A 27,630-nucleotide genomic window follows, 5' to 3' on the forward strand; every position below is an offset into this window, starting at 1 on the left:
CAATATAACATAAGTATAAATTAAATAATATGGGGATTAATGTTCTTAGCAAAAGTATGTACAACTTATCTTTAGATGGAAAAGAGTGAGGGGGGAGTCTTTTTTAGTTTAAATTACTATTATTTTTTGTTTTTTATTATTTATTAATTTTTTAGTAAATAGATGTTGATGTATATGTTGATATATTAAATGAAGGAAATAATAATAAAAATATTTTTAAAAAAAGGAATACTCCCTGCTGAACTCGGTGCCATTCATTGATTGAGCGGGCACAGAAAAAAGCCGAGCTGCACGGAGGAGCCCCTCTGCAAGGAAATATTATTGTAAGAGAGCCCAATGCATTGTTTATTGGGGCACATACCAGCCTTAACTATTGGGGGGGGGGACTTGGGGTTACAAAACAGCAGTCACTGTTAGAAACTTATGTTAGCAAGCAACAACTTTATTTCCCCAGTGTCAAGATGGCTGTGTGTGGTTCTCCTATGTGATCACAGGCAACTTTGGCCATTTCTGCATGGGAGGTTTTGCCGCTAGGTGTGCATTTCCCCATCCGAATCCTCAAAACTCTGCATGGGGGCTTATTGTTGAGTTTTGAGAACCTGAATGGGAAAAATGTGCATCTAAAGAGTGGCAAATCCAAGGCAAAACCTCCCATGCAGAAATGGCTTTGACTATAAGGTCCCTATTTAGAGGTCCCTGCGGTGACCTTTTGCCCTATTCTGCACAGACAGCATTAAGTTAAGCGAAAGGAGCCTGGGAACTGCTCAGAAGTAAGAGAAACGGACAACGGGGAGGTGTTTAGTTTGCAGCTTTCAAGTAACCAGATTTGTAGATTACATCGAATTACTGAGGTTGGTGAAAACCAAAGCAGACTGAAGAGCTCCAAGAGTATCCCTTCAAACTTGGAGAATAAATAACATAGCAAATAACGTTCAGGGTACATAGGGGGAAAGTGACACACACAACCTAAATTACATTTCTGCTGAATGTACTTGACCAGGCAGCAGCTGACCAGGAAGGAGATGATGGGGTTGTGGTGGAGAGCTCAATTAAAATGCCTGCTTGGAGCATGGCAGCAGTGAAAAGGGCACATTTTGTGCTAAAAATTATTAGTATACAGACTACAGAAAAGGCTGTGAACAGGCTGTGGTTGTTTCCCTCCTTACACAAGGTGTAAGGTGTTGGGACAAGGTGGAGTTGCCCACAAGTTTGTACAGGGAGTGGTGGGCCTTCAAGTATGTGGGTCCCAGGTTGGTTGGGGGCTTTAAAAGTAAACACCAGCACTTTGAACCCAGGAACATATTGGCAGCTCGTGCAGTGATCTTACAGTTGAAGCGATCTGAGCGCAACATTTTGCTCCTGCTAAAAAACAGCTTGTCACATTTTGTACCAATTGAAGTATCCAGATAGTCTTCAAGGATAGCCCTGTGTTGAGTCTGTCTAGAACAGTGATGGCAAACCTTTTAGAGACCGAGTGCCCAAACTGCAACCCAAAACCCACTTATTTATCGCAAAGTGCCAACATGGCAATTTAACCTGAATACTAGTAGGTGTTCCTCTTTTAGTAGGGGATTTCACTGAAAGGTGGGAGGCGCCGCAAAGCCCGCGCTGTAGCCTGAGTGTTCTGCTCCCCTCCAGCTATGCCACGCTGTGAGCTATGCTCCCCTCCAACCTAGCTCCTCTCCAACCCCACCATGAGAATCACCTTCGCCACAGACTCAACAGGCTGCCGTACGCGCTGCACCCTCACGCCGCATGTGAGCCGCCCTGCCGCATGTGACAGGAGGGAGGAAGCGCTCCCACTGGGCTGCCGGGCAGAGGGGCGAGTGAAGTGAGAAATGCCTTCAGGTGCGCATAGAGAGGGGGAGGGGAGCAGCCCGGCCCTGCGTCCCTCTGGCTTTCTAGTAACGAACTCAGGCGAACTCTGTGCTGGGGCGATGGCGCACTTGCCCACAGAGAGGACTCTGAGTGCCCCCTCTGGCCCGTGTGCCATAGGTTCACCACCACTGGTCTAGAAGGTATGATAACTGGGGAGCCAAACAGAGAAGAAAATGCAATTTTAGCCACAGTACAAACTTGGTTTTCCAGCAAAAAGGCAAGCTCTATTAAAATTCCCAAGTTCTTCAAAGGAGAGATTTACCACATCTTAAGCAGGAAGTTCAGTTCCATCCAGAACACTGACCTTATCGAACAGGTCTTGCCTGGGTTCACTTTTTGCTTCTCCCCCAGCCTTTCAACTGAGCAACTAGACCAGGGGTGGGGAACCTCAGGCCCGGGGGCCGTATGCGGCCCCTGAGGACATTTTTGTGGCCCTCGGGAGCTCCGGGAACCCTACCACGGGAACCCTGCCGCGGAGCTCTGGGGAGGGGAGTGCACGGAGACTGGGGCCCGGTTGCTTGGTGCTCCGTGCGCCGCCGGGTGTGTGTGGGTGGGTGGGGGAGGTGGGGTGGCTGGGGCCCTGTCGCACAGGCCAGCATGCGCGGGGGTGTGTGTGGGGGGGGAGGCTTTTCTCTCTTCCTCTTTTTCTGTCGCTCTTTCTCCTTTCCCTCTCTTCCTCCCTCTTTTTCTGTCTCTTTGTCTCCCTCTGTCCTTTTTTTTCTTTCCCTCCGTCCTTTTCTTTCTTTCTCCCCCTCTCTCCATTTCTTTCTCCCTTTCTCTCTCTTTTTCCCTCCCTCCCTTTTCCTCTTTCTCTGTTTTCCTTCCTCCCTTCCTCCCTTGCCAATCGACTGTGGGCTGCTCCCCCCTGGCACCTTGTTTTCTGGGGCCCACCGCTGGCTGCCCTCCCACCTGGGAGGGGGGAGTGGGGGCGCCCTGCAGGCCTTCTCTGGGTGGCCTCCGCTGGGGTTGCCAACCTCCAGGTGGTGGCTGGAGACCTGGCAACCCTAGCCTCTCCCCCCCACGGGAGATCTACACCTGGTATGGCCCCCGAAAGATGTTATAAATATGCGAATGGCCCTTGGCAGGAAAAAGGTTCCCCACCCCTGAACTAGACACTGGCCTAGGACAGAGATAGCAGCATGTGGAGGCTTATTTAAAGAAACGTATAGCTGAGTGTTATCAGCATATTGATGATGACCAGTCCTAAAGCTATGGTTTATAATTGGTCAGAACGTACTTTTTAAGTAACAGATGGATTACAGCTTCCTTCAGAGGCTTAGGAGTAAAAACTATTGGACAAGTAGTACTTCAGTCTTAAAAGCTAAGCAGATTCATAATGGAGTAGGCAATCCTTCAGCTATCTCAGGCAGTTCAGGGACTGATAGATCAAAACACTTTGAATTTTGCTCTGAAGCCAACTGGTAATCAGTGAAACACTTGAAGTATGCAAAATATAAGTTCCTTCCTGTCCACACCAGTCAAAAACCTTGCAGCTGTATTATGACCTAGTTGGAAGTTTCCAAATAGTCTTCACCAGCAACCCCATAAATGACTTGCTGCAGTTATCTAAACGACATTTGTCAGGGCATGAACAACTGTGGCCAAATCATACATTTCCCAAAGAGCCACTGCTGGTGTGTACCACCTTTCTCTGGTTGCGACCCACCTCACCTCTGAAGGTGGGGGCACAGAGAGCAGTCTTGTGGGGCAGATCTCAATTTGCAGGCTGGACAATATTGCAGGACGTGGTTCTTCAAGTCCCCAGCCCCAAGCCATATAGGGCTTTAAAGATAAGAACAGGCACATTGAATTGTGCCTGGAAACAAATTGGCAACCAGTGCAGATCTTTCAGCACAGGAGTGATACAATCCCTGCATCTGGCTCATGACAATAGCCTAGCCACTGCATTTGGAATCAATGAAAGGTTCTGCAGTGTAAAAAGGCAAGTTATCCCACCCCTCCCTAATAATCAATGACATGCTGCACAGGCGTCACAGAAAAACCCGGCCGATGTCTTTGGTTGCCAAGATGCCAAGTGAAAAAAAGGGTGGTTGTGTTTTTTTGAGTAGGGATAGGCCAGGGGAAGAGACAGTGGGTGGGGCAGGGGAGAACCAGGTAATTGGGCAGGTTGGGGAAGAAAGACAGAGGGGAAACAGAACCCAAGCAAGAGGGGAGAAAGCAAGGCACAGGGATTTGTGGGATTTCCCCTCCCCTTCCAGAAATGTTCTCAGGTTTCCTTGTCTTTTATTATTATATACAATGCCATCAAAGGGCATAAGGGTTTCCACTCCACAGAGCTTTGTGGTCTTAACTTTGAGACGAAGACAATGAAGAGAGATAGGAATACGCAGAGCAGACCTGGCAGGAGGCAGCCCCATTGGTCCCTCATGTGTCTACCCAGTTAATGCGCAGTGCAGGGTGGTAGTTAATTTTTTACATGAAATGGGATACCTGCATGAGGGGAGCTGAGTAGTTTCCTCTCCTCTGCTTTACTTTCAGGCGCTTTTCTTTTTGCCCAGTTTCAATACTAGAAGTAAGCAAGGCTGGAGAAGAAAGTGCCAGAAGAAGATTGTGAGGTAAGTTCGGGGAGAGTTAAGGTCCCCTCTGCCACACACCATTTCCATGTAAAAATTAGAGAGGCTCCCCCTGCTTCAAGTTTGCTAATCCCTATTTTTTTTCTCAACCCCAAGTGTCCACAGGCTTACTCGTTGCAGAGAAACCTCCTTTCGAATATTCTGTTGGGTATTCCACTAATTTTAGAGCCATGCTTACTCTACTGACCAGACACTTGTAAACATAGTGACAGCAGCACTTCAGCAAATATCAAGTTTGTTCATCTTTTTGGTGCTAGGGTATGACACCCAAGCCCTTGATCCCAGACTATTGTATGAAAATTTTTAGTTGACAGTCTTCATTTTGTTACAGAGCAGACATTTTAACGGAGTAATCTGGAAGCAGTATAGTGGGATGATGTGTGTATTGATTTGGCTGTGTGGATCAGTCATCCGCCCCTGAAGAGTCATTTATATTAAGTGCCTAAGAAAGGAGTCCGTGCCGCAGAGATAATTTCAACTTCACAGAAAGCAGGATAGGGTTTTAGTTCAGTCAGGGCATAAGACAACTGTCAAGAAGGCTATTTCTTGTATTTTGCTTAGGCTCCATTCAGACATCTTTGATAAACTGTGGCTTGTGTAATGAATTCCAGACAATTACTTAATAAATTTCAATTGGTGCATAAGTGCTGGTATGCTTCCTTTTGGCTTTCTCTCCACCTCCCAGTAGGAAGAATATGATATCCTCCCTGTGCTGCCATTTTTGTGGCCAAGCAGCTTTAGCAAACTGAGATTTGAGAGTTCAAATGTCCCAACTACCACATTGTGGACAAACTGTAATTGACAAACCAGCTGCAAACCTTAGATGAAAATCCCAGTTCATTGAACCATCTATATTCAGAATATCATAATTCACAGGTGCTTGTGATCAAACTCAGTTTATTGTGATGTCTGAATGCAGCCTGACAGCCAGTGTGGTGTTGTGCTTAGCATATTGGACTAGGACTGTGAAGACCCGGGTTCAAATTCTCCCTCACCATGATAAAACTCATTGTGCTATCCTAGGCCAGTTACTCTCTCATAGCCTAACTTACCTGATATGGCTATAATAATAAAATGAAGGTGCAAAGAACTATGTATGCCACCCCAAGTTCTTGAAGGAAAGTCAGGATTAAAATGTAATGATTTAGGAATTTCTCTTAGTTTCCTAGCAGCTCTGCTTTCATTGAGTTCTGTAGGAGCGAGTAGATTCTAGCTTCATCCAGCAGTATTTCCCATATGGTTGTGGGTAATATTGTATCTGAAGTGTAAAGATGTGATTCACTGGTAACACGATCAAGTTAATTTATGCCATAGTGTTCCCTATTAGTATGTATGGGTGTGAAAGCTGAACAGTGAAGAAAGCTGACAGGAAGAAAGTAGATTTCTTTAAAATGTGATGTTGGAAGACAGTATTATGGATACTGTGGACTGCCAAAAAAACAACAAATAAGTGGGTTCTAGATCAAATCAAGCCTGAACTCTTCCCAGAAGCTAAAACAACTAAATTGAGGCTTTCCTTCTTTGGTCACATTATGAGACGACAAGAGTCACTGGAAAAGACAATAATGCTAGGGAAAGTTGAAGATAGCAGGAAAAGAGGACAACCCAACATGAGATAGATTGACTCTATAAAGGAAGCTACGCCCCTCAGTTTGCAAGACCTGAGCAAGGCTATTAACGATAGGACTTTTGGAGGACATTGATTCATAGGGTAGCTATGAATCAGAAGCAACTTGATGGCACCTAACACACAATATTGTACCAGAATATACTCTTCATCCCCATGTTCATTCCCATAATTTAGGTGGTTATGATAAGCAGTAGTAGTACACCTATGCTTTCCTAACAGCAGATGAAAGATAGATAGGTGTGGAGGGTAATCTGGCAACAACTCACCTGGCAGGGTAGGACATGTCACGGCTTGTGGCGTTAAGGGGTCTACACTCCTAGAATGTACCATTTACTGAGAAATGGAGCTATCTATTCAGCGAGACCTCACAGCCAGAAGTCAATGATAATTCCTACAAGGACTGTAGGCTTTCTATTGAGAAGTGCCTGAAAATTTATGAACAAGGGACTTCCTTTAAATAACATTTATTTCACATAAAATATATATGCATGTGAATACATATTCTCAAAACATGTCATAAAGTACAAACATGATTCTTTAACATGTTCAGTTATGTTAACATATGCAAGCAGTTTCATACAATCTTTATAAGCAATTTCTCTATGTAAGGTTTCCTAACCTTAAACCTTTAATACATTTCTCTTTATGAGATTCTAACTAGTATCTCTAGATTCTTTCAGAATACTACAGTTACAGAATCTTGTAAAAACCTGATTAGTTTCACAGAGAGAAGATATGGTTAAATATAATGGGAAAAAGATTTGTTATAGCAAAAAGCTTCTTTATCCAAAGTACCTGAAATATAAACTATAAGTTATAGTAAATTAAGTACAACCTTATATTATTTCTAAAACCTCTCCAGCTCATATGCATAGCTGATATTTAAGATATTGCAAACCTTTTCTGTAAGGACATAGACTTTTCCCATGCTTCTATGTCTTTACCATATCTTTGATTCTCTGGTTCTTAGTTTATTTAAGAATTATAGTCCAAAGCTCATTGAGTATTTCATGCCAGTTTAGGTTCATTGAAATACTGTTCTGAAGTCTGTTTATCAGGGAAAGCTGAAATTAGAGCTATTTGAGCTATAGTCAATTATTACAGCTATGTGTAGTATCTTTACCCAATGCAGTATGCAGAGGATAAGATACTATGATCTTTTATATTTAAACCATTCTATGTTTATAGATGTCTGATCACTTTTAAGATCAGGAATGCTTCATACATGCTGATGGTATGTGTATCTCTTAACAGTCAGCAATGCAGAGCTTATATATTATTTATTATGTGCAAGCTTAAGGCTGTATTAGTGTTTGTATGGAAGACTCAGCTATTCTCTAGCTTTGTCAATTTCAGTGAATATGTTTCCTGAACTAAGAGTCTCCATGAATAGGCTTAATAGATTTTGTATATGTTTTATGTAAGCATTTTATATGTGCCTTAAGCTTCATTACAGAGAAAAGAGATTCTCCTTTTTCCCCCAGGAACATCTCTTGCCTCTTATTCTGAGTACAGAAGCCTCCCCTATTATGTTGGGGGAGCCTCTGACTCCTTTCTTCCCTGTTTCTGGTTCTAAGAACTGTATGGACCAGTTCTGTAGTTTGGGTTTCACAACTTCCATGTTGTGAAATGGTATAGTTTCATATCACGCAAGACATGAAATGATAGAATATAATGGAAATGAGTTATGGCCAGACAGACTTGCTGCCCTCTCTGTAACTCACTTCATGTGTCTCACGCAAGAGACAAGTATAGAGAGTGAGGTCGGTCAGCGTCAGCCAACTTCCATCAACTCTCTGCTTTCCTAGTTTAACATCTTAGGAGGATGTCAGGGAGACCCAGCAGCCAGACAGCATTCAGCTGTCCTCTACCAGTCCTCCTGCCTTTTGGCCGTTTGAGGCTTCCTTATATCCTCTCAGATCAGTGGTTATCTGAGCTGAGTCAGGAATCTTCAGGCCTCTGTCATGGATCCAAATCAGGTCTTTCTGGAGAGTGACTGGCAGTATCATTTTCACCCATCTATGCAGAAAGTATTAAGTCACCAGGTTTACAAGTGCAAAATCACCAGTACAAGGTTTATTGTACTGCTGCACTGTCTTATCAGACAGTGGCATAATTCCGTCCGACAGTGGCATAATTCCGTCCTTTACACTGTATCTCAAAGCAGAGACCAAAAATCCCAAAACAGAGATGACCTTCCATTCTATGCCTGGAAAAGCACCTCAGATAAGCAAGTGCCGACTTTTCAGACTTAACTATCAAGCAGGCAGCATGAAGTGCCTTTAACCTTGTAGCCGTGTAGTTATTTCAAAACAGCTGTAAGTGGTATGACGTTTACCCCACATTACTGCATTAGGTCTTAAGGAATGCTTTTTATTTATTTAGATCCAGAGGAAAACCATATGCTCAAGCCAATTATTGCCACGGGCTGCTACAGACACACCCCTGAACCCAGCAGCAGGACTCACCTGGAGGAGCAGGGTGGGGGCAGGAGGATGCAGTCATGGTAGTCTCCAGTGTGTTCCAAGAAAGCTCAACAGGTATAAAGGCAATGAGCAAGCCTGGATGGGAGAACAACGGCTGTCTGGGCCCAGGTGTTTTAAGGCAGGGCATGGCTATGGACAGTAGGGAGCAGAGAAGAGGAGTTTAATTCAAGGGCCAGGTGTGAAGCTGGGGCTAAAAAAAGAGAGGAGAGGGAAATGGGATGAGGCTGGCTGGAGGAAGAAGGCACGGGAGCAGAAAGGAAAGCCAAGCCAGCCAGGAGGAAAAGGGCAAAGAAGAAGAGGAGGAAACCAGAGAGGGAGAATTGTCCCAGGGAGGTTTCCTAGGCAAAGAGGCAGGTTGCAGAATTGTGGCTCTTCTCCTTTGCAATGTATGGTAACCCTGAGGTGGGTGAAGATAACCACACCTTCAGGTAGCTGGAGCAGTCAACTGAAAATAAAAACCGTCTGTGCAAGGAGGCAGTGACTTGGCCGGTGCTTTCAAGACCCCGTGATCCCTTGCCTCCATGAAGTCATCACAGTAATGTGAATGTACGAACACAACTATCGGATTGCAAGTTATAGCTTCATGAGCTATAAAAATTATAGACGCAGCAAATGGATCTTGTTGAACCTTGAAGGCTACCAGATCTATTTTTTTTCCTTTGGCTATTTAAAATGTAATTGAAGAAAGTAGCACCAAGAATTAGTGCATCTCTTCCACACCCCTGTCAGAATGCACAATCCTATGTATGTCTACGCAGAAGTAAGTCTCTGTATTCTACAGGGTTTACTCCTAGGTAAGAAAACATAGACTGGCTTTGGAAGAAAGCCCCATTGAATTAAATGGGATTTACTTCAGAGAAACCGCACAAAAGCCAGGGGGAGGGATTTGGCCTCACCTGGGTATACAAAGCCGGGGTCCCACCCATTTACTTAGCCTCTAAAGTAGAGTTTGAGAAACCAAAACATGGAAAAGAGATTGGGATTTACTTGGGTTGCTCCCTATTTAGTCGAATTTCAAGCATCAAGCTCCTCCCTCTTACAGTACTGTTTTAGAAGTGAAGGACCCCTCCCTCATATTCTATTTAACCTCCGTGGAACATTTCTCCTTTTGGGAAAATGTATCTGTTTCCAAACATGAAGCACCTTCTGTTTTCTTTTGATCATCAACTCAGACCAGGACATCCTATCCAGAGTCCCAGACACATTCTGTCTCTGCCAATGGCCGGTGTGAGAGAGGGGACGAAACTGGCATTTTAAGGTTGTGAAATACAGGTTTGGGGAGCACATCCGAGAGATGCTTCTTGGATTGAAAAATAATATAGACTCATGTGGGAGGAAGGCCCAAGAAGACCATTTTGTTCCTCCACCAGGGCTGCCACGCTGATCACAAACCTTGCCCAACAAAATGGCAACTTTAAAAAGCGAAAGTTGCTAGTCAGTTGCTCATGCATCAGCAGGGCAGACCTTTAAAAATGAAATGGAATATTAGGATCATGACGGCTTCTAAGGGCTCCTCCTGGATAGTCACCAAGCAGACCCCATTCTGCATTGGCTCTTTTTTTTTTTTTTTTTGCAGAAGACTGAAGAGGCAGGGCCAGGAGATGTGTATAAATCGTGCCTTCCCCAGCAATCAGAGACCACGAGTCAAGGGTAGCTTGGTCCTGATGTTTTCCCCCTGTGGGCTAACGTAATAATCTCAGCACTATTGCCCTTGACCCCCCCCCTCCCAAAGAGCACACACACAGCACGGGAGCTGCTGCTGTTGCACCAAGCAGGGCTGGAGCCAGCAGCAGCAGCAAAGAGAGAGCCAGCGTGGTGTAGTGGTTAAGAACGGTGGTTTGGAGCGGTGGAGTATGATCTGGAGAACTGGGTTTGATTCCCCACTCCTCCACATGAGTGGCGGAGGCTAATCTGGTGAACTGGATTTGTTTCCCAACTCCTACACACAAAGCCAGCTGGGTGACTATGGGCTAGTCACACACTCTCAGCCTCACCTACCTCACAGGGTGTTTGTTGTGGGGAGGGGAAGGGAAGGTGATTGTAAGCCAGTTTGATTCTCCCTTAAGTGGCAGAGAAAGTCAGCATATAAAAGCCAACTCTTCTTCTTCTTCTTCTTCTTCTTCAAAGAAATGGCACCTGTGAAGCAGGCAGGAGCAGCAGCACCAGAAACTTTCCTGGGGAAGTGATTCCTTTGGCCATTTGTTGCAGCTGCAAGAGCAGGTGCAGCTCACAAAAGGCCTTTAAAAAAACAAACAAAAAAACCCACCTTAGTGACTGCTGAGAAACATCTAGGTATTCAAAGCAAAGCATGGGGAGGAGTGTGACCGAACAAAGGAAAAAAAATGAAGGGGATGATGACAGAGCCCACTTCTGTGTAGGGCAAGAAGGTACCCGCGCTACTTTCCAGGCACAGCTTGCAGTCTTGCTCACCACGGACTGCTGGTTGGGCGGCTGGCCCTCTGCACCCTGCCTCAGAGATTAAGCGTGAGTTCAGCCGGGCACTAGGCAAGGAGCGGAAGGGAAGAGGCTCCATAAGCCCACAAGAGCCCACAACTCACTTCTGCAGGCTTCGCAACCCACTTTTGGGTCCAGACCCATAGGTTGGGAAACACTGGGCTAGATGACCTTATATCAGTTCTAGAGGCTTCCACTCTTTCTGCCGCCAGATGGCAGCATTCTGGAGCCTCTTGGTGAACTCATTAAATTTTAAAGTACGTCTAGGATGTTTAAAGCACATACCCAAAAATGCAGGGTGATAAATGTGTTAGTAAACAGTGGAGTCTTGTATTGTGAAATTACTGCTGTGACATTTGTTTGAAGGTAAACTTCACTGCTAGCCAGTGGGTGTCTGGTCCTTATTTTTGAAAAATGCTTTGCATTGAACTCCACTGATGGAGAAGGCAAGAAAAACAATCCCATCCCTTTCCCCTCCCCTCTGCAGCATCCTGATATGTCTGGCTATTAGTTCATGTCTCACACACCCCGGAATAAATTTCCAAAGTATCAGAAAAGACTGTTGGGGGGAGAGGTAAAGTAGGAAATATCCATCACCATCAGGACTTTCCACTGATAGGTCACTGAATCTAACCCATGATTCCTTGGTGTCTGATAGTTTTCCAGTGGCCTAGCTGTACAAGTGACCCAAAATTTTGTTTTAGAGGTAGCGTTGACTAAATCTATTATTTCTTGAACTGGTTGTTTCTTTAGTAATAATTTGATTTTTGGATTTATTGTTTCAGGCAAAAGGATGACTGTGCAATATGCTTGGGGCCCCGATTCATATTTATTTAGAATGCCCTCTTTGCAACACCTCTGATGAATTTCATCATCATCATATGAGACCAACTTTAGTCTCATGTATTGGTGCTCAGGACAGCGGGCTGCTGCAGAATCACAAAAGGACCTCCCAAAGAAGAGCATATTGTGATGATTTATTCAAATTAATATGCAGATTGGGGCCATTATTCATTAATGGCAGCTCATGAAGTTTTCATTTAAAGAAGATTAATCTAAGCCTGTCACAATCCCTGCGCAATCCTGTCACCGAAGAAGCAATTCTCAGCAAATCTCTGCAAAGATTAATGAGGGCTTCCGGACCACTTTCCAAACAGAGGCTCAGAAGTTAAAAAACAAAAAAACTTGGTTGATATATTGGGCCGGCTATCGTCATTGTCATAAGTTGAAATTCTGCTTCAGCTCAGCTCCGATCATAAATTATGTACATTTATGGATGCTGCAACGGCTCTTTCATTGCTCAGGAGGGAACAGCAGTAAGCAGAAGCAGGGAAAGCAGCTGCCGCTGTGAGATCCTCCATTCCCATTGTAGCAAATCGGCAGTGATGTTCTGGGCAAACCACTCTGTTGTGCCAAACAAGGTCACAGCCTTCTCTGTCTAGATCCGCCAGCGGAGGGTGAGCACTTGGCTTTCCCTTCTTTTCCAGACTGAAGCAGCGCACCAAATGCCGTAAAAGTACAATCTAATAACAATAGATTAAACCCGTTAATGCCACACACATTCACAGCATGAAGCCAAGCACATGATAATGAAGCTTAAGTAGGTGGAACTGCATATGCTCATCCCTTGTTACCCTTGCCGCTCTCTTCCCTCCCTCTATGGGCTTTCCTATTGTCAGCATTTAGATTGAAACCCCCTTGAGGCAGGGGCCTTGGCAGTGCCAGGTACACTGATGGCGCTATCGAATAGATAATAATAATAATGTAGGATGATAATAATAAACCAACCCGTCTCCATAAAAGTCTTTTACAATGTGTGTGTGGGGGGGGAAGTCCCGCAAGCCTTTTTGAAGGCCTGTGATGTTGAGCATAGCTGAACGTTGCCAGCCAGCTCATTTCGCAGAGCAGAAGCAGCTGCTGGGGGGTGGAGGGGGAGGAGCCCCATTCTGAGTGATGTACGATTCTTCCATTGCCCCCTGATGGCATCTCCACTAACAAAAACGTTCTAGGGCACGGGCAGTGAGCGGGGTGGGCTACATTGAGAAAAGTATTTTCTGGGATGGAAATAAATGCTCGCTAAAAGACTACGATGAAGTTAAGGATCTTTTGACCTGGTTTCAATACCATCAGATAAACTCTGTCTTTCTTCAGGACTTGAAAACTGGATTTTCTAAAAACAAATCAATTTTTCAAAAACTTTTATTGGATACAAATGATCATTTAATATCCAAGATGTACAAGTTACTGTTAGAACTCTATTGCGAGCAGGAAAGAATAAAACCCACTATGACTAGTTGGGCACAGATGTTGGGCCATGATATACTGTTAAATAAATGGGAAAGACTTTGGTCACGGGATATGAAACCCATACTGTCTCAGTCATTAAGAGAAAATATCTACAAGATGATGTATAGGTGGTATTATTTAATTTCACTAAACAAAATCAGTTCCTCCGTACTTTAAAGCTAGACCAATGATTCTAGCTCAGTTAGATGCCAAAACTGAAAGTGGTGGTGGGGGGGGAGGGTTACAGCGGTTCTGGCAAGTTATCCGTTATTAAGGTGTCAACAAAAGGTATTATGCATGCACTCATTTTCCTTGCTGTGTCCTACAGAGAAGCCCGAGGAGCAACCGTTGCCATCCCTCAAAAGCCAGCTGTGGAAATTCTCCAGCGGTTGCAGTTGTCACATATACTAGCACCGATAGGTGACTCCTGTATTTTCTCAACAGAAGGGCGCTGAAAGTTGTTCAGTAATGTGTGACAGGGTGTCGTTGGCCACAAGAAGGGCTGACATGGCCCTTGGGTCTTGAGTTTGACATAGTTCCAAGGCCTAGAAGGTTTAGGGCTTTATAGGTCAAAATCAATTAATCTGTTTGTTGCTTAGGCCCTGCACACTTCAGGATTGCACAGGGAGCCAGTGCAGACGAGGCATGCTTCTTGCTGCTGCTCCATGCTCACATCTCCCCAGTCTTTCAAGAGAACAGTCTGCTCCATTCTGAACTCACAGGCTTTTCAGCCATCTTCAAGGACAGGTCACAAGAAGCACATTGTAACAGTCGATCCTCATGAGGTTATAAAGGTATACTTGACGGGCATGATCCCCTGTTGTTAGAAAAGGGCACAGCCTATGCATCAGCTAAATCTGATACAAGTGTTTTCTGGCCACAGCTGCGAAATATGAGACTCTTGGGACAATGCCAGGTCCAGAAGCTCTCCTAGACTACCGGTAAATCTGTTCAGGAAAAGGAAGCCCCGCCTACCGCATGCCTTCAGCATGTTTGCACTGTACAGCAAATTGATAAATGTCCACATTTCATATCAGTTGGCATAACAACCTCCTCCTACCACAGGTTTCAGACATTGGTTTAGGTCTGCCTCAGATGCTCTGGATTGCCCGATAATGAAAAATAGAACTGGGTGTCATAAGCGTGACATTCCAGCATTGTTGACCTGTTTATTTAAAGCTTTCAGCACGAAGCATCTGAAGGCTCACTTGCATGCAGGCTGAAACTGTTGAAAGCAACAATTCTTGCCATTTTTTTAGTCTGGCCAGAAAAATCCAATACTTTACACTTTGAATTAGCTGACAGAAACAGCATTTGGGGAGGGGGAATCTCTAGGGAAGCTGCTCTTGCCTTTGTGGCCTGGTGCAGCTTAGGAGATAACAGTGGCTGTTACTGCACTAGATATTCCCAGCGATGTATCAAGAGTTTGGAAATGTTATAAAAAACATCGCTTTAAAAGGGTTTTTGGATGCCACAGTTAAAAAATGGTTGGAAGACGTCATCACAGCTAAAGGGGCCAAACAAAGTGTGAACAGTATTTTTTATAAGTTTCAAACTCTTAATACATCGCTGGGAATACATAGAAAGTGCGAACAGTATTTTTTATAACATTTCCAAACTCTTAATACATCGCTGGGAATACCTAGTGGGGTAACAGCCAGTGTCTGCCTACTATTTCCCATCAGCTCAACCTATGTACTTGTAAGCAAACGGGTACTACAAAAGCACCACAAAATCTTCCGTTATTTCCTCCACACAAAGAAGCTGAACTGACAAAGCTACCCTCAGTTTTCTTGCTCAAGTAAGTGGGGAGCATGAACCAGTCTGTCGAATTCTATGAGATTGTGGTCTTTAGCAGACAGAGGACCTTTGGAAGCTTATTTTCTCATCTATGGCCATTATGTTAAAGATCCTGCTGATTAGTCTGCTGACAGACACTATTGTGTCCTTGGAGGAAATCGTTGGTAATAGGATCAAATCTTTTGAAGAATAATGGCAATCCTTATTTCTCTCATCCTCCAGTGCTCATATTGCTCAACCAAGTGATCCTTAAAGAGCCCTCTCCCATTTGCTTCATTATTTTGTAACCCTAACCTCACAAACCCTAACCTTATGGCCTTGCTGTCTTGCAGTCTTCCAGTATATCCTATACCTTTTTGGGAAACAAGCTAGTTAGGCATGCCTGTAGGTTTCTGAAGTTTTCTGTCTTGTGGGCTCCTGGTTTGCTTAGTTTCCTAATGGAAGACAGGGGTTTTCAGGTAGGCCCTGACCTTTTAATTATTAACCTCCATTAGATTGGCTGGACTAGAAGACCTCTGGACTTTCTTAGGGGAGGAGGAAGCTGGCATTACTGTTGCTGGAGGCTGAGGCAAGAAAACAATCTGGGATGGAGGCAGGGTTTCTGTAAGACAGGTAAGCTGCAAGGGGGGACATGAACACATTTCATCACCCGTTAGGATTGCCAGCCTGCAGGTACTAACTGGAAATCTCCTGCTATTACAACTGATCTCCAGCTGACAGAGATCAGATCACCTGGAGAAAATGGCCGCTTTCGCAATTGGACTCTATGGCATTGAAGTCCCTCCCCTTCCCAAACCTCACCCTCCTCAGGCTCCACCCCAAAAACCTGTTGGTGGTGAAGAGGAACCTGGCAATCCTATCACCCATGTCTTATCCACAAGGCAGACATGCATGTTATGCTCAGTTCAGTGATCATTTTAATAGAGTTTATTTTTCTTTTGCAAATGCAGCTGCTGGGACTGCTTTTTGGATGGAAAGAGTGGGGCTGTGCCTTTTCAACCCTGTCTTCCCTTGCTTTTTCCCTGCTGAATCACTAAACCCTAGAGATGCTTTTACCCTCAATGTGGAAAATTGACCAGTGTCCATATTTTGCCCCAGGAGGGGTAACAACGGCTGCGGGATGGCATTTTCCAGTGGGGAATACGATTAAAAGGTTCCCCTCCCTGCACCATCCTTGCCATCTAAAAAACAGTTCCCACATCGCCATTTGCAAAAGAAAAAAAGTCTGAAAATTATCACAGCACTAAATATTTTTTTAATTTTTATTTATTTTCAATATTTATATCCCACATTTCTGCCCGCTCAGGGCTACCAAGGTGGCTGACACAGGAACGCGGTAACGTGTAGTTCCACTGACTATGTTATTATTAAGTAGTTTAAAATATTAACCTTTTCTACCTGTTGTTGCAGGTTTGGTAGAAAAGAGCCAGCGTGGTGTGGTGGTTAAGAGCGGTGGTTTGGAGCGGTGGAGTCTGATCTGGAGAACCGGGTTTGATTCCCCACTCCTCCATGTGAGCGGCGGAGGCTAATCTAGCGAACTGGGTTTGTTTCCCCTCTCCCACACATGAAGCCAGCTGGGTGACCTTGGGCTAGTCACACCTCTCTCAGCCTCACCTGCCTCACAGGGTGTCTGTTGTGGGGAGGGGAAGGTGATTGTAGGCCAGTTTGATTCTCCCTTAAGTGGTAGAGAAAGTCGGCATATAAAAACCAATTCTTTTTCTTCTGACCATTGCAGGCTAACTGCTAAGGCCATGGTCTCTGCCTGGAGGGGTTTACCTGGTGTTTGCAGGGCTTGCTGGCGGCCGGCCTTTCACTCTGTTAGCGAGGCAGCTCCTCCCAACATGTCCCTCAAGGAGCATGGGCTGCACCTCTTCCGCAGTGCTGTCGGCACCGTCCTGCCAGGTCCCATGCTGAAGGCGGCCCTGGTGCTTGAAACAGGCGGACACCCCAGGCTTGTAGTCCACGGTCGGTCTTTTGAACTGAGGAGGAACTTGTATCTGGTTGGCGTTGGGAAGGCTGTCCTGGGCATGGCAGCGGCGGCAGAAAGCATCCTTGGCGACCACCTTGTTAGAGGAATTGTTAGTGTTCCTCAGGGCATTCAGGCAACTCTGCAGCACAAAGGAATGAGGTGAGGAAGCAGTGCCCTGTTATTTGACAATAAGTGCAAACTAAGATATGGGGACGGACGGACCCTGATGCAGATAGCCCCAGGCTAGCCTGATCTCATCAGTTCACAGAAGCTAGTCATGGTCAGCCCTGGTAAGTATTTGGATGGGAGACCTCCAAGGAATGCCGGGGTCCTGATGCAGAGGCAGGCGATGGCAAACACCTCTGAAAGTCTGTTGGCTTGAAAACCCTACGGGGTCACCAAGAATGATGGCAAAAACAAAAAGATGCGGGGAGCAAAAGTTCTGTCAGTCTCTAGGATTCTCCCTTGAATTCTTTCTGACTTGACCTAACTTTAGTTTCACTCTTGATCTCTTACGCCAGTCTTACATTTCTGCCAAAAGTTGCTGGTATCTAAACCCTGCCCTACAAAGAAGCCTTTTAACCAAAAGAACACAAAGGGTGCTAAATACAACCTTGCTGATAAGAGAAGCTCTGCAGGCAGCCGGGGCCACCTGGTGTAACCTAGGACCAAATGAGAATGCCAGTGGCACAGCCATGCTGCTTTATAAATTAAAAATTATAACTGTAGGGGTCCAAACTATCCAATTTTTATCCTGTCCTTCCTCTAAGAAGCTCAAGACTGTGGGTATGGTTCTCTTCTACATACTTTCCAAACTTCCTGTGCCATTTTTACAATCTGAATTCCCTCCTAGCTGCTGCTTGCCTTGTGAATTTGGGGGCAGGAAGACAAGGGCATCTGTATGGGGCAAATAGAATCCCAGGGGGACAGTTGGGATCATTAAATAGCCGTGGCCATCTTGTGCCATGGTGCTGATCCAAGCTGGGTCAGAACTGCAATTTAAGCTTTAAAAACAGCTGTGGTTCTCCTGTTGCCACATCTAGTTTGGCCCTGAGTGCCAACTGAAATCTTTCTGTGGTGCTCTATGTTTTGCGGGAGGTCCAAGCACCAGCCTACATTGCCCTGGAGCTGAACACTCTTATCAGTCTTCTGTGTGAGGAAAACCCTGGCCCTGTAGAGCTACTGGACTGTGCGCAGGCCCACTGAGCTACTAGGAGCTTCAGTCTTCTTCAGTCTGTAGCGCTGCCATATTTCTCAGGTGGAGCATCTTACCAAGCCTAGATGCCTAAGTACACTTTAATCTACATCCAGTAAGAAAAGTTTTGAAATTTTAACCTATCTGTAATAAATATCTTCTCGAATCAATAATAACTTGCATAAGTTACCCCTTACCTCGTTTAAGCAGTTTGTTAGACTCATAGTAGCTAAAGAGGGAATTTTTTTCAGGCTCACTGGAGCACGATAAAGGTAATTGTGCTTTTGAAAAAATTCACCATGGTGAATCTTGGGTGGGCGGAGTTTAGAGCACTACCACTTTTGGGGGAGGGAGGCAATAGCTGTTACTGATTATTATTATTTTTGTTCGGAATTTTTCCTTTACTTAAAAAAAATCGCTTTAAACAGAAATGTTGGTTTGGAGCGGTGGTGTCTGATCTGGAGAGCCGGGCTTGATTCCCCACTCCTCCACATGAGCGGCGGATGCTAATCTGGCGAACTGGATTTGTTTCCCCACTCCTCCACATGAAGCCAGCTGGGTGACCTTGGGCTAGTCACAGCCCTCTTAGAGCTCTCTCAGCCCCACCTACCTCACAGGGTGTCTGTTGTGGGGAAGGGAAGGTGATTGTAAGCTGGTTTGATTAGTGGTAGAGAAAGTCGGCATATAAAAACCAACTCTTCTTCTTCTTCTTCTTCTTCTTCTTCTTCTTCTTCTTCTTCTTCTTCTTCTTTGTAGTTTATGGGAAAAAATCCTGGGTGAGGTGAATCAGTGCTTAGTTGGGTCACTGGACCCCACCCTGGCTCTTGCCCTGGTTAGCAGTGAAGCAGTCTGCATTTGACTGCCTTATAGGGCCTCCATTCTCAAGGGCATTCTTAATGGGAGTCAGGCAAGTGTAGCTCAGGAGAGACCTGCTGAGTTTTTTTTTTTTTTAACTCTGCAGGGAGATGTTGCTGAAGCCCCAGAGTCGCATCCAAGTCATGGAAGGAGCTAAGCACAACCTTCCCGACAGAGAGTCTCTGAAAGCAGCCAGTGCCATCCAGGAATTGGCTGAGGGCCTGACGGCAGAGGACCTTCTTCTAGTGCTGATCTCGGGTAATGCCTTGGATTTGAGAACGGGGTGGGGGGTGGGGGTTTGACTTTTGCCATAGCTTTCTTTTCTTCCATTTGCCTTCTCACAGTGGTCCTTTCCCATTTCCCCCTTTCCCAGTCCGGTTTCTGTTTTCTTCTTCTTTGTGCGTGGAAGAACATGCTTGGCAAACTAGGTCATGTTGTCTGTTGCAGAGGAAGCCGAACTGGAGCAGAAAGCGGCTCAGAGTAGTTCCCAGTGTGACTCTCGCACTGGTGGCAACTTCGCTGCATGTGTTTTAGAATGTGCTCCTCCAACAGGCAGCGGCCTGCTCTCTGAGACGCAGCTCTTGCTCTCCTATCTGCTGGCTTTGAATATGATGTCAGTGGTGATGCAGGTAGCGTATAGGCCACCTGTTCCCAGTTTTGGTTGCTCTTACATCCCAGAGGAAGCTGCCTTTTGGAATGTGATCACTCCATCCGGCTGCTGTGGGAAACTAGTTGTTGAACTACATAGATTTCTGGTCTGATCTAGCGTGGTTTCCACTGACATTCTTGTGGAAAGTATTGTAATTGGGAATACTTAGTTTAAATATTTCTAATACTGAGCAATTTAGTTACCTCACTAACATAGATTTCTAATTATGACGTGGTTATGTCAGTTTTGTTCCCTCTGCTAAATAACTTTTTCCTCTTTCCGGTCTTTCGCTCAAGTTTTCCTGCCTCATTTTTTCTCGCAGACATGTTTGAGATCTGAGGTTCCCGCAATCATAAATAATCTCCAGGTTAGCTTTCTGTCCTTACGTTGCTGTATTCTTAAGCCTTGCAAAGCAGTGCTCTTGCTTTTGTTTCTCAAAATGCTTGCATGTATTTGGAAGCGTCAAGACAAGCTTCATCCAGGAGGTGGCAGCCCTGACTCAGAAAATCTTAAAGCAAAGGGCTGGGGATGAAAATGTTAGGCACCATACAACTGGAGAAGGTGCTCCCTGGTTTGCTCTAATTGGGAGGTGAAGCAACTGAACAGGATGTTCTGTATTTTCTTGATTTTTGGTGTGTGATGATGAGGCATTTTCGCATTTTCAAATTGGGTAGATGTCTTAGTCTGTTATAGCAAAACTCTCACGGCATCTTAATTTAATGCTACCTTGAGCTCGAGCCCATTCCATCAGATACATGACGTACTGCCTCACTCAGCAGTTATAGCTACTCACAGAGGAAAAACAATGTGAAAAGTGGAGGCTAAAATACCAGGAAAAGTAGGAGGCATTGTTTGTCACATTGCTATGCAAAAAGCACAGTGGCCATTCACAAGAGCTATAATGGGTGACAAGTTAACCTACTTATGTGAAACATTTTCATACCCGTAGGCGCAAAGGAAGATGATGCATAGTGGTGTGCTGGCAGAACAGCCTTTTTTGAATCCAGTTTGCCAGTAAGGACCATCATTGTTGCTAGGAGTAGCATTAGATCAGGGGTGTCGAATTCATTTGTTATGAGGGTCAGACATAAATGTCACTTGGTCGGGCTGGACCATGACTCACCAGCCCAGATTTGGGGGTTGGGGGGTTGGTTGCCTCGGCTGCTGAGCTCGCCAGCCCAGATCAAGGGGGGCTGCCTCAGCTGGCCAGCCTGCAGCGGGCTTGCCAGGTCAGGACTGGGGGGGGGGCTGCCTTGGCTGGCTTGCAGGCTGGATAAGAGCTCTCAAAGGGCCGATCCAGACCCTGGGCCGTATAACTGACACCTCTGCATTAGATGGTACAGAAATGGATGAAGAGGCGTTGCATCTGGGACACAATTTACACAATTAGAGGTAGTTTGCCTGTGTAGTATTCAGAATGCCTTTTAGATAAATGGGCATAATTCCAGTACCTGATAATGTTGAAGTAACGTTGCCCAGAGACCATGACCAGAATGTTGTTTTATAGGATGGCCCTTTTGCATTTCAAAGAAGACGAACAGTTGGTTTTTATGCCCCGTTTTCTCTACTGTAAGAAGTCTCAAAGTGGCTTACAATTGCCTTCCTTTACCCCTTACAGCAGGCACCTTGTGAGGTAGGTGATACTGAAAGAGTTCTGAGAGAACTGTGACTAGCCCAAGGCCACCCAGCAGGCTGCATGTGGAGGATTGGGGAGCCAAATCTGGTTCTGCAGATCAGAGTCTGCCACTCTTAACCACTATACCACGCTGGCTCTCAACATAGAGTACTGAGCCACTGAAGATCTATGCAATACAACATTGTGTGTGTGTACATTATCTTGCTGATATTCCTTAGGTTTAGGGCTGAACTATGCTCAACTGCTAAAGTCCAGACAATAAAGCCCTTGGGCTCCTGTGGCCCTGAAGGAAGAGGGGTTTCCAGATCAGAGTGCCTTTGTGTGCCATCCTGGTTCTTATTTTGATGAGTGGACGGTGGACCAGAGACCACCACAATTGTTATGGAGCGTAGGGGTGAAGATGGTCTCTAAGGCATCCACACTGCTCATGTGTAGAAATGGACAGCAAAGGCATACATGTATGTGTGTGTACATGTTCACAGACTCCTATCTTAGCATTGCCACATTTAACTCACAAGAGAGCCCTCCCTCAGGGACACTTTACATGTTTGATAGTTCCCCCAAGTCCAGTGTAGTCTTAGTGAAGGTTGCTTTGCTTCAAGGGGTACAACAGAATTCCACACCATTGTTCAGTCTGCCAGGGGGAAGTACTGTTTGATGGGCAATTTCCTTGAGCTTTGTCTTGCCTTTTAGTTCTTTCTGCCTGCAAAGTCTTGTAGGCCTTTAAAATCCTGCCACAGCCTGTTCTGTTTTCCTTTTAAAAAAATAAAAATAAACCATGTGCAAAACTCCCTTTTTTTTAAAATACCCCTTTGCTGTCTGCTGGTTAGATCCCTCGTGAGCGATGAAAAGTCATGCTTGTTTCATTTGTGTCTGGTTTGTCATGTTTTGAAGAGTTTGTGTCTCAAATCTCTGTGTTTATCCTTTAATGGCAGCGTTGGAATGCATACTGCGCTGCAGAGTTGCTCGCTCTCCCCTTTTCGTAACTTTTTATCACATCTTGTCCTGTTAGTTGTGATCAGGCATCCATTGCCCAATCTCTGCGGGAGCCTCGTTGCTTGAGCTATTTTCTCTTTGCTTTGCTGACCCTCTCCTTCCCATCCCTCTGTGTCACTTGCCATAAGCTTTTAGCTGCAGTTCGGTTCTCTGTTTCTATATTTAGCTTGGACTGCTGGTGCTTTAAAAAAAAAGAGCTTCTCATTATGAATGAGGTCAATAAAACAATGAGGACTGTAAATCCTTCTTCTCTCTTTCTCTCCCCCACTGGAGCTGTTCTGTTTTCTTTAGTACAGGAGCGACAAACTCAAATGAATTGAAGGGTCAACCTGCCCACCTAGCAAACTGTGGAGGAAAGTGGGAGGATCAGTGGCTACCTTTTAAAAACAAAAAACAACCTTTGCCACCCAATCCTATTATGCCATTCTTTCATTTCTTGCCCATCAGTTCTCACCGGCACCATCCTTGCCTCCAGTTGGATCCCTCTGCTTTAGACCTGAGCACCTTAGACCATCTCCCATTTCCTCCTTAAGCCTCCAAAACAGCTCCCACCCTCCCCTGCATGCCTCCAGTCTCAGTATCCTTGTGACCTAATCTCCTTCTCTGTAGACCACCATGACCTCATTCTACACCCTTCCCTCTGGGCAGCAAATACCACTAAACTAACATTCCCTACTCAGCTGCTCTGTTCCCCCCCCCACTCACACACACACACTGCACTATGCTCACCTGTACTTTCCACACACTTGAGCAACGGGGGAAGAGGCTGATGGCCAGGGATGTGGACGAGCAGCTATTTTCAAAGTAGAAGCATCACATCCTAGAGCCAGCATGGCGTAGTGGTTAAGAGCAGCGGACTCTAATCTGGAGAACTGGGTTCGATTCCCCACTCCTCCACATGAAGCCAGCTGGGGTGACCTTGGGCTAGTCACAGTTCTCTCAGAACTCTCTCAGCCCCACCTACCTCACAAGGTGTCTGTTGTGGGGAGAGGAAGGGAAGGAGATTGTAAGCCACTTTGAGAAAAGTGGGATATAAAGACCAACTCCTTTTTCTTCTTCTTGAGCTGAATCCTGTCTAAATTCCATGAATGGAAATACAACTTCCCCGCCTCCCCTCTCCCCTGCAGCCTAAAATACCCCCAATGTGCTGGTCCTAGAGGGTGGGGGACCTCCCAGGAGCAGCATGAGGAAAGAGCTGAAGGGCAGGCACAGCAGTGCGGAAAAGGCAAAAAATTGCCTCACCCCTTTATGCAGAAGGATCTTTCCCATGGGATCCAACCCCATGGATTCCTGCCAGAACTATTTGTGGGGAATTTGGTAGCTAACTCGCCTGCAAAGCCTGGAGAAGGCCTGGGGCCTCCTCCCTGGCCCGACATTTGGCTGCTTATATGGGCCAGGTTTGGTGGCACACATGCCCAACCTCCAGGCGGTGGCTGGAGTTCTCCTGCTATTATAACTGATGTCCAGGCAATAGAGATCAGTTCACCTGGAGAAAACTGCCGCTTTGGAAGGTGGACTCTATGGCATTATACCCCACTGAAGTCCCTCCCCTCCCCAACCCTCCTCAGGCTCTGCCCCCCCCCCAAACCTCCATGTATTTTCCAACCCAGAGCTGGCAACCCTGCCAACAGCCCACCCTGACCTGCCGCACCTGTTCCTGGTTTGCCTGATGGTCCAGCTGCTTCTGGCATCTCCTTAAAGGGGCCACTCAGTGATGTGGAGGAGCTGTGCATCCCTTGGCCAAGAGGCGGTGTCGGCCCTCTTGCAGTCGGGGAAGCCATAGCAATGGTTGGCAGCCCAGAGATCAGGGCAGGGGCATAGCCACCTGCTGCAGCCCAGGCACGTCCAGGAGAAGCACCGCTTCTAGTTTTGCCCTGATGCGGATGTGCGACTGCTCTTCTTCAATATACCTGGAAGACCTGTGTTCTTACACCGGGTCCTTTGGTTTTTGCACAAGCTGCTTGTGTTAACAACATTTACGGATCCCGGACTGCCCCAAGTAACTGTCAATGAGTGTTAATACATTCAGAGGGATTTCACATCTGGTTCTCCGTTTTGACCACCAGGTATGAAAGCACAGCTGGCCATCATTCCAATAAACTGCACGTGTGGTTTTCAAACCGAGGACAAAATCTGCTTCCATTCATAGGAAGCCTGTGAGAGGCTTGTCTCTGGGTTGTGAGAAGCAATCCTTTTGTATAAAAAACGTCCTAGCTGTGACTTCCTTCTGTGTTTTAGGAGGGGGTTCTGCACTGTTGCCTGCCCCTGCCCCACCAGTCACCCTTGAAGAAAAGGAGACTGTTACCAAGCTCCTAGCTTCAAAAGGAGCCACCATTCAAGAGCTTAACACCATTCGGAAAGCGCTGTCTGTGTTAAAAGGTGGAGGGCTGGCACGGGCTGCCTTCCCAGCACAGGTGGGTGTGAATGATTGCCTCTAACAATGAATTCTGTGAATGTTTGAAAGGGGCGCTGTTTAGATTTTCAGCTCAGATGCCCCAGGGGGCGGGGGAGGTAGAATTAGACTGTGGTGGGTACAGAAGGGCTGGATGCTTTCAGTCCTGATCAGTGTCAGTGACTGCAAATCAGATAGCTGGTGGGACGCATTAGAGGCATTCCGGCATTACTGACCTGAAAGACCACCTGATAGCTGCGCAGCTCTTCTGGTAGGGTTTCCACCTTCAGGTTGCAGAAGGGGGGTTGTGCACATTGTGTGCCAAGGAAATCCAAAATGATGCATCCGGAATAAATTATGGAAAATGAGAGAGAAAAGGAGTGTGTGTGGTGTTCTGATGGCCAGTTGTTACAAAATTTGGTTGTTGTTGGGGGGGGGGTTTGTATGTTTGGAAGGTGAGAGATGCAAGAGGGCTTGGTGGAAAGGATCGTGTGGAGAGAAGGAAGGCAAGGTGGCCAGGAGAGAGCCATTCGGAGCACAGAAGCATGACAGTCTGTGAAATCTACAGGAGCAAACTCGTTTCCTCTGAAGCTCTTACCAACCTTTTTTCACACTACTTCTACATAACCATGAGGGCTCAGAAGCTGCTTTTTCAAAATCAAAAGCAATATAATCCAGTCTGTTAACCAAACAGACGGCTTTAGCAGAGGAGCTGAAATTCAATGCTTACAAATCCCAAAATCATGCAATCAAAAACCCCAATTTATGCAGCAGGAACAAATTATGTAAATGGAATGTATATATATAGTTACTTAATTCATATTTTCTGTGGTCTGCATAGTTGCACCATGATGGATGTGTATGTATGTGTGTTTGTGAATGTGTGCAATTGTAATTCGTTTGACTTGCTTTTTCGTAAGTCTGCATTCAACATTTAGCAAGTCAGAAAGAAAGGAGTGAGGGAACCGCCAATCACGGACTGAGAAAGAAGAATGATTTCTCACCAGAAAATAAGGAGAGGGGGACCAGTTTGGTCAAAGTAGCAGGAAAGAGGCTGAAGGAGTCTCCACACTCTATATGGCAAGCATGGTGGCTGGGTCTGCACCAGTTTTTTCCACAGCAGACACACAGCCAAAAGCATACACGGCACATGGGTTGCTTAAAATACCCTTGCCCAACTGGGAATGCTGATGGAGAACCTTTATCACATACTTAAAACATGGTCCCCACCACCCCCACCCCCACATTAAAATGATTCTGTTCATGCTGGTTCATGTTTGCATAGACATCACTCGCAGCATGATCCTGAGCATTTCCCCCCCCCCCCGAATTCAATCCCACAGAGTTCAAATTGACTTGCTCCCTAGTAATGCTGATTAGGATTGCAGCCTCCTCCATTGTTTTCAGTTGAAAATGCTTCCTCCGTTGAAACCTGCCGTTTCTGAGCTGATAGGGAAAGTGCACTCTGTGGTGGTTGATCTGTAATGGCTTTTCCACAAACACAACTCATCACTTGATTGGGTGATTCACACACAGAGGGAAACTTGCCCTTGGTTGCAGTTGAGGCCCAGATTCCAGGTGGGCGCCGTTGAACATCCATGACAGTCCTTTTGCACTCTGTGAAAGGTTTCCTTTGCTTCCAGGTGCTGAGCCTCATCCTTTCCGATATCGTCGGGGATCCTGTGGACCTTATAGCCAGCGGCCCCACTGTCGCTAGTCCTCCCAGAGCCCAGGACTGTTTCCAGATACTGGCCAAATACAATCTAAGTAATGTCGTGCCGGAGTCGGTGCAGACAGTGCTCTCCAGCCCGGCTGCAGAGCGTGGCCCTCCTAGAGACTCTGCCCGTGTCCACAACGTCATCATTGGCTCAAACAGACTTGCTTTGGAGGAAGCCAAACGCCAGGCAGAGAATTTGGGCTACCTGACTCTGGTTCTGAGCGATGCAGTGTGTGGGGAGGTCAGCTCTGTCGCCTGCCTCTACAGCCTTTTCATCCAGCTGGTTTGCTTGAGAGCTGCTGGAAACGACCCTTTAAAAGGCAAGGTGGGAGAAGCTCTGTTGAATCTTGCAGCGGAGCTGGAGATTCCAAGCTTGAATCTTGTGGACGCTGTAAATGTTTTGCAAGGATCCCAAGCAGAAAGACCCGTTTGCCTCCTGGCTGGCGGGGAGACCACGGTGCAGCTTGAAGGAACGGGGAAAGGTGGGAGGAACCAAGAACTGGCCCTGCGGGTGGCCTTGGAGCTGCACAGGGCGAAGTCATCCGGCCATGGCAGCTCCCTTGAGAAGTATGAAGCCGTGTTCCTGAGCGGAGGCACCGATGGACAAGACGGGCCCACGGAGGCAGCTGGAGCCTTCTCTAGTCCAGAGCTGGTGGGCGAGGCCGAGCAGGAAGGTTTCGACGTGGAGGCCTTTTTGAGCAGTAATGATTCGTACACCTTCTTCTCCAGGTTCCAAAACGGTCGTCACCTGCTGATGACAGGCCTGACAGGCACAAATGTCATGGACATTCACGTTGTCTTGATCAGAGCCAGAGGTGGTTAGTGATGGCACCTGAGAGCTGAGAAGGAGGAGCATCAAAATTAAGACTGCACCCAGCGGAGATTGCTGCCCTCCAGGCTGCTAACATCGACATAAAGGAAGGCTTCTTAATTAGCAGATGTTCCATTTCCTCTAATTCGGCTGCGACAAAAGGTAACACCAGCAATATCATCCTGGATTCCAGGGCTGCAGAATTGTTTTTCAGCCTGCAACTAGTACCAAAATGCATGTTGCAGTAGCAGAAATGCCTGTGATTTTAAGCATATTGTAACA

The 27,630-nt window shown here is 46.1% G+C and overlaps 1 protein-coding gene across 1 annotated transcript; it reads left to right on the forward strand.

Annotated features, from left to right (window-relative positions):
- The first annotated feature begins 16,954 nt into the window (after window positions 1–16,954).
- On the forward strand, window positions 16,955–27,360 carry GLYCTK (glycerate kinase). Its single transcript, XM_056863386.1, has 4 exons — window positions 16,955–17,256; window positions 19,254–19,405; window positions 24,667–24,842; window positions 26,464–27,360. Exons 1-4 carry the CDS (start codon window positions 16,970–16,972, stop codon window positions 27,358–27,360), a joined length of 1,512 nt encoding a protein of 503 aa, XP_056719364.1. The 5' UTR covers window positions 16,955–16,969.
- Window positions 27,361–27,630: the final 270 nt, after the last annotated feature.

Source organism: Euleptes europaea, chromosome 1 (assembly GCF_029931775.1).
Source record: "Euleptes europaea isolate rEulEur1 chromosome 1, rEulEur1.hap1, whole genome shotgun sequence".
Classification (NCBI taxonomy): Eukaryota; Metazoa; Chordata; class Lepidosauria; order Squamata; family Sphaerodactylidae; genus Euleptes; species Euleptes europaea.

Coding starts and splice junctions, on each gene's coding strand:
- GLYCTK (XM_056863386.1), top strand. CDS start 16,970: ATGTCCCTCAAGGAGCATGGGCTGCACCTCTTCCGCAGTGCTGTCGGC. Junction 19,406..24,666: donor TCTTCTAGTGCTGATCTCGG/GTAATGCCTTGG, acceptor TCTGTGTTTTAG/GAGGGGGTTCTGCACTGTTG. Junction 24,843..26,463: donor GGGCTGCCTTCCCAGCACAG/GTGGGTGTGAAT, acceptor CTTTGCTTCCAG/GTGCTGAGCCTCATCCTTTC.